The sequence below is a fragment of the Camelina sativa genome, chromosome 4 (genome assembly GCF_000633955.1).
Source record: "Camelina sativa cultivar DH55 chromosome 4, Cs, whole genome shotgun sequence".
Lineage (NCBI taxonomy): Eukaryota > Viridiplantae > Streptophyta > Magnoliopsida > Brassicales > Brassicaceae > Camelina > Camelina sativa.
Window position 1 is genome coordinate 24,389,638 of NC_025688.1, and position 12,138 is coordinate 24,401,775.

At 39.4% G+C, this 12,138-nt stretch overlaps 3 protein-coding genes and 1 pseudogene across 5 annotated transcripts in view; 1 reads left to right on the forward strand and 3 right to left on the reverse strand.

Moving 5' to 3' along the window:
- Window positions 43–2,349, reverse strand: LOC104782216 (mitochondrial substrate carrier family protein B-like). Its single transcript, XM_010507085.1, has 7 exons — window positions 1,982–2,349; window positions 1,513–1,689; window positions 1,263–1,412; window positions 1,056–1,157; window positions 900–970; window positions 708–775; window positions 43–593 (listed from the first exon to the last, which is right to left on the reverse strand). Exons 1-7 carry the CDS (start codon window positions 2,186–2,188, stop codon window positions 358–360), a joined length of 1,011 nt encoding a protein of 336 aa, XP_010505387.1. The 5' UTR covers window positions 2,189–2,349; the 3' UTR covers window positions 43–357.
- Window positions 2,484–4,792, reverse strand: LOC104782217 (protein NRT1/ PTR FAMILY 5.6-like). Its single transcript, XM_010507086.1, has 4 exons — window positions 4,537–4,792; window positions 4,222–4,439; window positions 3,585–4,129; window positions 2,484–3,495 (listed from the first exon to the last, which is right to left on the reverse strand). The coding sequence occupies exons 1-4, from the start codon at window positions 4,679–4,681 to the stop codon at window positions 2,652–2,654; spliced, it is 1,752 nt and encodes a 583-aa protein (XP_010505388.1). The 5' UTR covers window positions 4,682–4,792; the 3' UTR covers window positions 2,484–2,651.
- Window positions 7,032–10,753, forward strand: LOC104784247 (annotated as a pseudogene).
- The window catches only part of LOC104782218, a 4,886-nt gene continuing 3,934 nt past the window's right edge, over window positions 11,187–12,138 (reverse strand). Inside the window, exon 2 of one of the 3 annotated variants that reach the window (XM_010507090.2) lies at window positions 11,187–12,109. In XM_010507090.2, the coding sequence (XP_010505392.2) occupies window positions 11,482–12,109 (628 nt within the window). In that variant the 3' untranslated portion in view covers window positions 11,187–11,481. The remainder of the gene's footprint in view (window positions 12,110–12,138) is intronic. The other 2 variants (XM_019244944.1, XM_010507087.2) reach the window with 2 other exon arrangements.

A 12,138-nucleotide genomic window follows, 5' to 3' on the forward strand; every position in this document is an offset into this window, starting at 1 on the left:
TTTAAAATCTCATCTTTGTTACAAATACAAAAACACATGATGTGAAGCAAACAAAAACTTACATAAGTATCATCATTAGAGTGTGTGAACATGATGGCAAACAGAGAAAGAACAAGACACAAATGTTATTCTCAGTAGATATGCTCACGTGGAACAGTGTAAATATGAATGTTTTTAACACCCAAGTGCAACTAAGTGACTAACCCTACACACTGGAAAAATTTCTCTATATTTTCACGGCAGTAAGAAGAATAAAATTTACTACCAAAAGCGTTGGAAAAGAAAACCAAGTTGTTCCTTTCTTCTACTAACTCTATAAGCAACAGCTAAACTCCTCTGAAGTATTAATGGAAGTTGTCAATTGGGGAGAGAAGTTAAGAGTATCCTGAAAGCCTCCATTGTCATGAAGAGGATACCAACGCCAGGAACCACTTTGTAATATTCAGGCAATATTCCTCTGTAAATCCCTCTAAGGCCTTCTGACTTGAATATGTGTTTGAATGTTCCAAAGACTCCAGTGTTATATACTCGCGCTCTTCCACCAGCTCCTTCCACTTGCATTCTTCTTCTCACAAGATCCAATGGATATGTAGCTACAAAAATTATGGGCATCAAAAAGTTTGTCATCTGAGGCATTTAGTAAGAAGCAGATATGTATTGAAGCTACAAACTATAACGCAGAGAGAAGGTCAGGTGGAATAGAAAACCTGTTGAAGAAACAGCTCCAGCTAGACCTCCACAACTAAGACCAATAAGCACTTTCGAATCATTTTGCCTGAAGAAGTTTCAAAGAAAATAGTAAGATATGTATGATGAGTTAGCATCTGAAAAAAAAAACAAATAAACTCAATAAGGAGTGCTAAAGTAACTGAAAAATCCCAACTATTGACGACTTTTACCTATGAGACTGCCAACATGATTTCAAAGACTCATACGCAGCGAAATTGATAGCAAGACTTGGCCCAACACCCTGCATCACAAAAGATGTACCAAGAAGAAGTTAAGAACCAACAAAGTTTGCACCAAGAGAAAATGGGAAAGTTTACAAAGCATACCAACAATGTAGCACCAAGTCCTTTATACAGACCCAGAAGTCCCTCGTCTCTGCATATGGTACGGAAAGCATGCCCAATTCCCTGGTAATACATTGCATTTTTCTGGGAAGGATCAAAGAAACACTGGTTAGATCAAGGGAATATATAAAGCTTTCAAACATCATATTCAAGAAGAAACACAAAAGTTGAGGATAAGAAACCAATTACCTGTGCAGCAAGACGGGTCCTGACAAGATCAAGGGGATAAGTAGCTGAAGCAGCTGTAATTCCAGCCAAGCCACCACTAACAAAGTGCACAATTGGGTTGCCACTCCTATTTCCTATAAAACTCCGTACGATTGGATTTGAATTGAAAAACTGCAAAAATAAAAGAGGCATTGTGAGGCTGAGTGACAAATCATGGTATAAAAGGTTACAGAAGACACAGATTAGAGAAAAGAATTAGAATGCAACTCACTTTATTGTATTCTTCATATGCATAGAAGTTAACTGCAGTATAGGGAATCCTGTGTGCTACAGTAACCATATTCCCTTTCCAAAAGGCTCTAAATCCTTCCTCGTTGATAATTCGGGAAGCTTCACACCATAAGGTTGGACGGCTTAACACTGCACCTTCTGATTGCATGCCTTGCAACTGTAAAAGACAACAACCTTCTTAATAAAAACAAGAAGCTCTCAACCCAAACTATTATTGTAACTTTGCTACGAGTGTCAAAATGTGTGAAAAAACCCATAAGGACAAAACAAATTATACATGACTAATGACTTCATGAGCTCACTCAAAGTTCTTAAACCCTTACATCAAAATTCCTAATCCAAAACCTCAAAACCAAGCAGCAAGCTCAAAAAAGACTCAATTTTTACAAATTCTATGTGATACCCACATTGAACAAACGAAAAAAGGAAACTCAAATCTCAACCCAGACCTGAAACAAGATGGTGAGGCGAGCAAGAGGAGCGGTACAGGTCTTGCTAAAGGCGCCAGCAATACCTCCAGCAAGTAAATTCTGGACAGTGCCTAGCTGCCCCTGCGGATTAATCTGCGGCACGACGCTACTATGAACAGTGGTTGCAGTGTTCAGAGCACTCTGTGCTCCATCCACCGCCACACCGACTCTAGCGTCAACATTCATATCTCTCTATCACTCTTTTCTATGAGTAACCCGATTCTGGGTTGGTGGATTTGGAATCAAAGGTCACATCAATTGAAGGAAATTGAATTACGATGGATATCGGAGACATCGACATGAAAGGGAAAGAGAGAGAGAGAGGGGGAGAAAAGGTAAACTCTTTGAGAGAAACCCTAAATCTTGCTTGGAGAAGGAGAAGGGTATTTCGGTAAAACAACAAAGATCCGCGGAATATGCGTCAACCGTTCGATTTCTCAACTTGTCTTTTTTTTTTTTAATTACTTACTTTGTTATTACATTGAAAAATTGTACTAATCATTATGCAATTGCAAACCAAACAATGTAAAACAAAATAAAAATAAAAATTGAATCACTTTGGATTAAATGCGACGCCTTTATGTTTTTTTTTTTGTTTAAATGTTAAACTTAGTGACATAAACAACTTGTGGTGCATGTCTCTGTTTATTTAGGCGGCTGAGACGGACGAATCGGTAGAGTCTTGGCTTGGCTGCACACTTTTGTAAGGGCATCTCTTTGCTACAACCACAAAGACGCATATATTGGCAGCGGTTACACCGGCTAGAAACCAGTAGAACCGGTCTAACCGGCTGCTGTTTAGGTCCTTGCCGAACCAACTCTTCCCGGAGAAATCTTCCGCGAGGGTATCAACGGCTGTGATAAGGAGATTGTTAAGGAAGCTAGCCACGCCTATGACACTTAGGTAAAACGCTATACCTAAGCTTCTCATGGAATCAGGGACTTGGTCGTAGAAGTACTCTTGGAGTCCAACGAGTGTGAAGGCGTCGGCGATGCCAATGATTATGAACTGTGGAGCTAGCCATATCACACGCAAGGCCGGTTTGTTGTTGTCATTGGTACGGTCCAATCGTTGTTTCTCAACTAGAGCTGCAATGATCATGGTGATGAGGGAGAAAAGCATACCGGTCCCGATTCTTTGGAGGATGTTGATGCCTCTTTGGTTCCGTGTGATGCGTCTTAGCAAGGGAATGAGGAGTTTCTCGTAGATGGTGATTGATATGATCAGTGTGAGTGCGGTGAGAGAGAACATTGAAGCTGGAGGAAGCGTGAAGCCAGCGATGTGTCTGTCCATGGTGACTGCTTGTTTGATGAAGAAGGTCGAAGTTTGTGTCGCACAGATGCCAAAGGCCAGCGTTGAGAGCCATATGGGAATCACGTTGATGATCAGCTTCGTTTCTTCTACTTTTGTCAACGTTACAAGTCTCCATGGACTCTGTTTCTCTAGGGCCAGAGGATTCTTGTCTTCAATTATTGCTGCCTTGTCAAGAAATCTGCAAGGTTAGTTTGAACCACACATCAGAATCAGTTTAGGATACTCAAGAAATCAAATAGGGCATTGTTTGAGTTTGCTTCAACTCACTTAAGATGCTCCGTGTGACAGAGAAGTCGGCCACTAGTTAACTCTGCTTTGGAAACTTCATGAAGCAGAGAAGGGTCAGAAGGATAAGGTAGATTTCTTTTGGCAATGGCGGCAACAAAGACCTGCAACATTGGTGTCAAAGGGCTACCCAAAGGTGTCCGGTGACGATAGAATGGTTTACCAGCGAGGAAGATGAGAAGTGATATAGCCATGACTACAGTTAGTATGATGCCAGCAACACCCCAACCAACCCTGTCTTCGATATAGACAACCGAAGTCACAGCCGTTAAGATACCAGCACATAGACTCACGTTCCACCAGTTAAAGAAAGACATCTTCATCTTTCTTTCTTTGACATGATCATCGTCGAATTGGTCAGCACCAAAGCTCTCAAGGGAAGGCTTATGACCTCCAGTCCCTATGGAGATCAAGTAAATGGCAATGAAGAAGGCTAGTTCGTGTGCTTCCCTAGGTTCAACGCACATTTCTTTGTGACAAGGTTTCAAGCCCGGTATGTACCAGGACATTGTTAAGAGAAGCAAACCCTGTTTAACACATCAAGACACAGTTTAAGATTGTTAATGGAATCTTTATAGAAATTGGATAAGGGTAGTTAAGAAGCAAGAACATATATTACCATAAGATAAATGGTGACTGCAACCAAGACAGTAACGTAACGGCCGAGATAAGCGTCGGCTACAAAGCCTCCAAGAAGAGGCATTAAAGTAGTGACACCTGACCAGTAGTTCACATTTCTTATTGCCGTCTTGAGATCTTGGTGGAGAATTGTTGTTAGGTAGACAACCAAGTTCGTAGCTAGTCCAAAGTAACTAAGTCTCTCGCTGAATTCAATTACTGCGCATAGAAGATGAAAAGAAAAAAGACTTCACAATGATGATATAAAGTTCTATGGTATAAAGTTTCAGTATATATACATATCAAAGTTCTATACCGATGATGAAGAGTGCAGCCCTCCAAGCTCCAGTTCGAGCTCGAAGAGGAACACGTCCTCTGCTATCGACAGAAGAATCAAGAACCCATTTCTGTTGATCATCGTACGAATCTTGAAGTTCTGCACCCATCTTCTTATGCTCCATGTATTCAAACCTTTAATGGACAAAACACACTACACGAGGGAGTCGATTAATAATTAAGGAATATGTGTGTGTGTGTGTGTGTTTGTAAAGTGTTCTGTTAGAGAAGAAGCAAACTTGGTCCTCTTTATATAAGCCTAAGCTCGCCGTGTTGACTCATCATCTTCTACAGTGTTTTCTATATCAATGTGCTCACTCTTTTACATTGCTTTATTTTCAGCCTGAGGCAATTTTCATTTTCTATTTATCTTTTATTTTGTTTCACATTCTTTTTGAGGGCCGTATTAACATAGATGAAAATATACGTAAATCTTAAAGGACACATAAAGTTTCACTTGTTGCAAGAACTCGTAAGTACAAAAGAGAAGTATCATCAGAGAGATGTCAAGACAGAACATAGCTCCCATATTCGTTTGCTTGTCCTACAACTTGGTCAATCAAAAACGTATGTTAAACTTGAACTTGTTCGTTTTTTATATTCTTTTCACCTTTCCAGGCAGAAACAAGAAAGATATATTCCCTTAACTACGTACGTACGGTAGATAAACACAAAGATTATGTATCCACAAAAGTGTTATCCTTTTCTGACAGAACAAAATGAAGAATGTGAAGTCAAGTAAAAATTACCCACTCAATTTACTTTCCTTATTAGGAATCAAATCTCTCAATATTCTGCATCTTGTCACAATTATCTAATTCCAAGGCAATATTACAACCATGACCCTTATTCTTAACTCCCCTACTCCATTACGATCTGAGATGCATAATTTTTAGCTAGGTAAATCCAATGCTTCCGATGTTCACCTTACTCTCTAGTCTCTACAACCCTTCTTCGTTTCAAAAAAGATCTCACCTCTCTTTGGTATTCTACTATTTAAAATACTTAATTAGCTTCAATACCTAGTTCCTACACCTTCTTATATCATACTAAAAAACATATTCAACAACCACACAAATAACTGTAAGCCGCAAAAACTTCACAATGATCATTTTACTTTGATACATTACTATACCACAACCACTCATGAAGAACAAAGAAGTACAGCTACGGGTTATTACTCATATAATTAGAAAAAATGCAAACGCGCTAAAAGTTATATGTACTAGTTTTAATGCTCACAGTACAGTGATTTAAATGGATTTTTGTCGAGGAAAATGTTTTAAGGTGATCATGACACCAATGAATCATTAGTTTGTGATCATAGTCAAGGTTTAGTGGATTTGCAATTACTAACAAAATCCAAACTTATCTTGAAGATTGTAAACGCTCCGATAAGCATTTAAGAGTCGACATACTATCTTGTATCAAATGTGACATTATGGCTTAGCTAGGAAAGTGGATAAACGTTTCTCCATATAGTGCTAACCACTATTGACTGAATTTTCGACAGACAGTACCAACGAAAACAAACAGTACTGAAAAGAAAAGTAAGAGAGAATATTGTAATAAGACTTGGCGCGCAGCTTGGCAAGTATGACTATATTGCAAATGGTGGGGGGAACTTTAAAGAAAAACTATTTTGAGCCACATGAAAACCTCATTTTCCAATGAATGGTCTTTTCTTTTCACCACATTTACAAAACACGAAAAACATGTTTTGCCTGGAAGTAGGACCTCCACTTCAGTGAAGTTACTTTTGAAAAGAAAAAAAAACTCCTAAATTGGCTTAGAGTTTCCCTTGTTAAGGGAAGTTTTGATATCATAAGCTCATATAGGTGTTGCCAAGCTGCGCGCCAAGTCTTATTACAAGATTGAACAACTTGAACAACACCTATATGCCTTGTTTATTTCTTGCCAAAAAGTTTCTACTATTTTCTCTCTTTCTTTTTATGTTTTTTTTTTTTGAGACTCTGAGAAGTGAAAAGCAACGAATGCTAGAATGACTGCTTTCACATGGTTGTCATGGCAACAAGATAAACACAATACTTTTAAACGATTTGAAATTTGATGGAAATTGCTATAACCTCCACTAAGCCACCACATTCTTCTATATACTTCACGTGCTTTGCTCCCCATAAAAAGTTGTAATACGTACAGTCTCCCATTGTTATGCACTGCTAAAATAGTAGTCAGTAGAAGTGGGTCATAGGAGACACATTCCAACACATATGGCTGTGAATCAAATGAAGCACCATGCAATGGTTGATGAGTCAGAGGACGTTACCATCAAGAGCTAAAGATGACTATTGATTGAACGTCGGAAAAATGGCTAACCAATTCAGAGCAGACACGATATGGTCTTACAAGTGGAACCATTCCCATTGGATTAGATATACATATAGTGAATCAGAGTACCTGAAGGAATAGTATCAACAATATTAGTTTATATTGACATGTATGCCAATCATTGATATGGCGGATAACGTACCACACGAAGAAGTGGCAAAAAAAAAAAAAAGCTAATTTGTGGAGATCATGCCATTATTAAAGAAACTTTTTGACATCCAATAGACTTGAGCCATTTCAGTATCATATGATTTCATCCAAATACAGTATTTAAGTGTAAGTGATCACCAATTAGTGCTGATCAAGAATAACGGAAATAATAAAGTTTCTATCAATATCTATGTGTGGTTACCAATTAACATTTGTCTTCACAAATCTATGTGTGTGATCAATCACTAATATCACAAACATATTGGCAAAAATTTGACGCAATTGGAACACCACCACTACACATACATCACAAGACACAGCCAAAAGTTTAAGCCCATCATGATATTGAAGGCCCAAGTGACTGAGTGAGTAATTAGGGTTTCATTTTTCCTTATCATTCTCGTGACTTCCACGGAAGACAAAAAAACTGTCTGCGCCACTTCAAGTTGAGTTAGGGTTTCAGCTGCTACACCTCCCTCATTTTTGTATTTAGAACACTCCTTCCCCTGTTTCCCAGAAACCCCAGTCTGAAAAACATTTGAGATGGGGAAAAGAGGCAGTAGCAGCGGGAACGTTCCTATTAGAGGATTTACGAAACTTGTTATAGAATCAAGGAATAAGGGATTAACTGTGGAGGAGATTGTAGATGACCTTCGTTCCAAGAACCGTGAATGCGTTCGGTTGAGACGTCAGATCCTCATGATCAAAGTCAAACAAATCATAAACTTTTTGAGTGAAGAAGAAGAAGACGACGATGAAAGTGAGGGTAATAGGAAGAAACAGAGGCGAGATGATTCCGAACAGAGGAACTCGGGTTTATGTATATCAGCATCATCACCACATTCTTCTGCTTCGTCACCCGGAAATTTATTGACATCAGACGATAACATGCAGTTTGATATCACCAATGATGGCTTACGTTTTTCTTACTCTAATAAATCCAAGACACCAATTACGCATTTTCCTACGGAGACAATGAAGATGCAAGCTATGTCTAGTGAAGACGGAAGTAAAGGTTGTGATGTGGAGGTAAAAGGACCGACCTTTAAGGACTTGGGTGGGTTGAAAGGTGTTTTGGATGAGCTCATGTTTGATGTGAAACTCCCACTTTTGTGTCCTGACTTAACGCAAGCTATTTGTATGAAACCAATTTCTGGTTTTATTACTTTATGGTCCATCTGGTTGTGGCAAGTCCACACTGGCTTATGCCATCGCCAATGAAACTGGTGTACCCTTTTATATGCGTTCTGCTTCTGAATTTGTTTCTGGTGTTTCAGGTATGATCGCTTAGTTCTATTTCTTTGCTTTACTTTCTCTAGCTAGATTGGTTTGGTAATAATAAATTGGCATTTTAATGTCCTTCTTCTAGGTGGATCAGAAGAGAATATCAGGGAACTCTTTTCTAAAGCCTATAGAACAGCACCCTCTATTATCTTTATCGATGAGATTGACGCAATTGCATCAAAGAGGGAGAATCACCAGCATAAGGGTATGGACACGCGTATCGTGACGCAGTTACTGAGTTTCATGGAGGAGAAGTATATGCTCTTGAAGCACAAAGATAAGAACTTGAGTTGTAAGCCTGGAGGACATGTGCTTGTGATTGGAGCTACCAACATGCCTGACGCTCTTGATCCGGCGTTGAGTAGATCTTTGCGATTCGACAAAGAGGTCTGCCTTGGTGTGCCAGATGAGAAGGCTAGGGAAGAGATATTCTCTTTGGCTATCCGTGGCCTTCCAGTACTGGATGGCAATTTGGACTGTGCAAGGATTGCTCGTCTGACTTCCGGATTCGTTGGTGCTGATTTTGAGGGTTTGCCGGTTTGGTCAAGAAGCTGGCAAGGTCTTAGCCAAGAGAATTATATATTCAAGAAAATCTGAACATTGTACCGATCATGATTCCTTGATGAGGCAATCATTGTCAGAGGAAGAGAGAAAAAATCTCTTCTACACCACCTCAGATTTCGAGGTGATCAGTTAAAAGTTTTCTCTCTCAAGTACCCAAATGCATGCATGAGAGTACTAACCGGTAATAGCTGTGTTATTTCCTAATTAAGGTTTTCATCATTTGTGTAACAGGAAGCGCTAAAAGAATTTCAACCTGGTTTAGCTAGAGAAGGATTCTCTACTAGGCCTGATGTAACGTGGGATGATGTTGGTGGCCTTGATCATCTAAGAGAGGAGTTTTATGACCATGTTATTTTACCATTAAAATTCCCGGAAAAATGTAAGGTAATAATCAATTAAGTAAACAAAGAATTTGGTTTTAGATAAGCTAGTGCACTTGATAATTGAGAAAAATACACGCATATTGCATTCTATGCTGTGCCTTATATATTAAGGCGTGGTTCATCTCATTTTTAGGGATTCGAACGTTGTTTAGAGACGGGTTTTTTACTCTATGGACCTCCAGGTTGTGGTAAGACTTTGGTTGCACAGGCGGTTGCTAACGAGGCAGGAGTCAACTATATCCACATCCAGGTTTCCTTTGGACAATTTCTGTTTTGCGTATGAAGGCTGAAAACACTTTCAAATTTTTGATCTTTTCTGATTTTCTAGCTTTTTCATATTATCGATGTATAGGGTCCAGAGCTTCTGAGCAAGTATGTTGGAGAGACCTAAAAGGCTAGTAGGGCTTTATTCAGTCGTGCTAGGACATGCTCACCATGCACAATCTTCTTTGATGAGGTCAGTGTTACAAAGTGGATTATAAACTAGTAGAGTATGGAACAGTGAAAGCCAAACACTTTTTGTTGAAAGCAAATATTTATAACAGAAACGGAATTGAGAACTAAGTTCAAAAACTTGGTAGCAAATACTTGTCTTAAGTGAGGTTCATATTGATTGTTCTACCTTTGAGAAGACAAGATCCAAGTGGCTTTGGCCTTATGAGATGAGTCGGTTTTTGGCTTGCGAGATGTTTCTTTCTCATACAGCTAGAAAACGAAAACGTACATGTGTGTTGAGGAAGTTGGAGTTGAATCTATCATCTGTATTCAAGAAATATTGTTTCAAGAAGTTAGGACGCTCTGGAAGAGAGCAGTGATGTTCTTTTAACCTCTCTGTAGGTGGATGCTTAAACAACAAAACGTGGAGAGCAAGGTGCTTGGGTTGTTGAACGAGCTTTGACTCAGGTGATTAGTTTTAAATCTCATTCTCCAACATTGTACTGAAACTTGTCTTAATGCGGCTAACTAATGATTTGATAATTTTGACAGTTACTCATTGAATTGAGTGGCGGAAAAAAACGAGATGGTGTAATTGTTATTGCAGCTACAAACAGGTAAGGTTTTTTCTGCTCTGAGTTACGGGTGGAGTACTTGTTTAATTACTATGACATGTTATTCAACCCGGTTTATTTTTTCTTTTGGTGAATTAGGCCTGACAGGATAGACCCCGCTATTCAAAGGGCAGGCAGGTTTGGGAAAAAATTCTATGTACCACTCCCAAACCCGATCCAACGTTATTCCATCCTGAAATCTCTGGCGAGGCATTTTCCAATTGATCCAAGCGGCGTTGATTTGAACGCTATAGCGGAGCGTTGTGAGAATTATAGTGGAGCTGATCTTGAGTCTCTGGTCAAACAAGCGGCTTTTGCGGCTTTCAAAGATAGAACAACCATCAAGATGGTTCATTTTGAGAAACCTCACGAACCTTCTCTCACGAACCTTCTCTCACGAATCAGGTTAGTGACATGAATCAATGCTTCTTTCTTCTTTATAACTCTTTGACAATCATAAACACAGTTCTTTTCTTATACGCTTCATTCTTTGAATGCTACTTCGGAATACGATAGAATTTTCACAAAGTTTAAAGACGCCAATTAAAGAGACATATCGACTTGAGTTATCTCTTTACATCACAATTGAGGATTGTTTTTGCTCTCTTTTTAACATTTTTTCCTCCATTTCGCAACGAGAATCGTAGAAGAGATATCTCTAAACAAAATATACAAATATAGTCACAAATTCCTTACCATGTGAAAGCAAGTAATAAAGGAGGAACAAGAGAGACAATTCACTGATGTAAACAAAAGCTAACAAGTTACATTGAGTACTAGCCCTCTGTGATATAGTACACTAGAACAGAAGCTTATAGAAACACTAAAAAAATTTCCTGCATCATGTTCCATCATCCTTTTGAACTCATGTATAGCCAGTAAAATGATTACTACACCACATGAATTATAAAATTACATCATTCCCTATCACCACCTAACAGTCTTCTCGAGAGTGAAAACCACATCCTATAAACAGATTCAAGAAACACACATTTGCACACTCATAACTATCTATACACATTTGGCAATGCCTATAATCTCAATCATTGATCCATCTCTTAAAACTAATACTCGAACAGATACATCTGTGTTTGATTAAGCATACAACGTTTATGTTCAGAGACATCATCATCATTTGATCATAATCTAAGATCCAACTTGGTATCTCCCATCGTTCTGTAAAGTCATTTCATATACCTGAGACCTTCCATTTCTCAAATTCCCACCATTAACACGATTCTCAATCCTCTTCTTACCTCCTTCACCTCTCTCAATCCCCTTTATTCCAACCTTCTTCCTCACCCTACGACCACGTAGCTTCCCATCTTTTGGCTCAATCTCTTCTTCACCATCAGATTCGGAGTTTGATAATCTACCATAAGGTTTCACACTATGAACAACGCCTTTAGGAAAAAACCTAGCGGAAGGCAAATCATCAACACCACCACTCTCAAACAACTGCGGACCATCTCGATCGGTCCACAGATCGAACCCTCCAGGTTTCTGAAACCGATCCGCGAGCACCTTGACTTGCTCGTCGGCGCAAACGGAGAACAGATTCGGCGGTTTCTGAACCGGCTCCCAAGGTCGTTCAAGCTCAGCCACCGCCGCTTTGAGCTCGGCGCGTTTCCTCATCTCGTAGATCTGGCGTTCTCGGCATAGCCTCGCTTTGAGTAGCTGTTTCTGTTTCTTCGCTTGCATCCTTTTCCACTGCCATTTCGAGACGCCGCCTGGGAATGTTCTCGGACCGCCGCCCATACGGATAACCGTCGATTTTCGTGGCTGCGGTGAGGGTTTGAGAGA

What these genes read in the sequence shown, in the direction of transcription:
- LOC104782216 (XM_010507085.1), bottom strand. Translation starts at nt 2,188, where the DNA reads ATGAATGTTGACGCTAGAGTCGGTGTGGCGGTGGATGGAGCACAGAGT. An exon ending in CATATGAAGAATACAATAAA is followed by an intron (nt 1,413 to 1,512) that starts GTGAGTTGCATT and finishes TTATTTTTGCAG; the next exon opens with TTTTTCAATTCAAATCCAAT. An exon ending in TGGAGCTGTTTCTTCAACAG is followed by an intron (nt 594 to 707) that starts GTTTTCTATTCC and finishes TAATTTTTGTAG; the next exon opens with CTACATATCCATTGGATCTT.
- LOC104782217 (XM_010507086.1), bottom strand. Translation starts at nt 4,681, where the DNA reads ATGGAGCATAAGAAGATGGGTGCAGAACTTCAAGATTCGTACGATGAT. An exon ending in GGCTGCACTCTTCATCATCG is followed by an intron (nt 4,440 to 4,536) that starts GTATAGAACTTT and finishes TTCTATGCGCAG; the next exon opens with TAATTGAATTCAGCGAGAGA. An exon ending in CAGTCACCATTTATCTTATG is followed by an intron (nt 4,130 to 4,221) that starts GTAATATATGTT and finishes TGTGTTAAACAG; the next exon opens with GGTTTGCTTCTCTTAACAAT.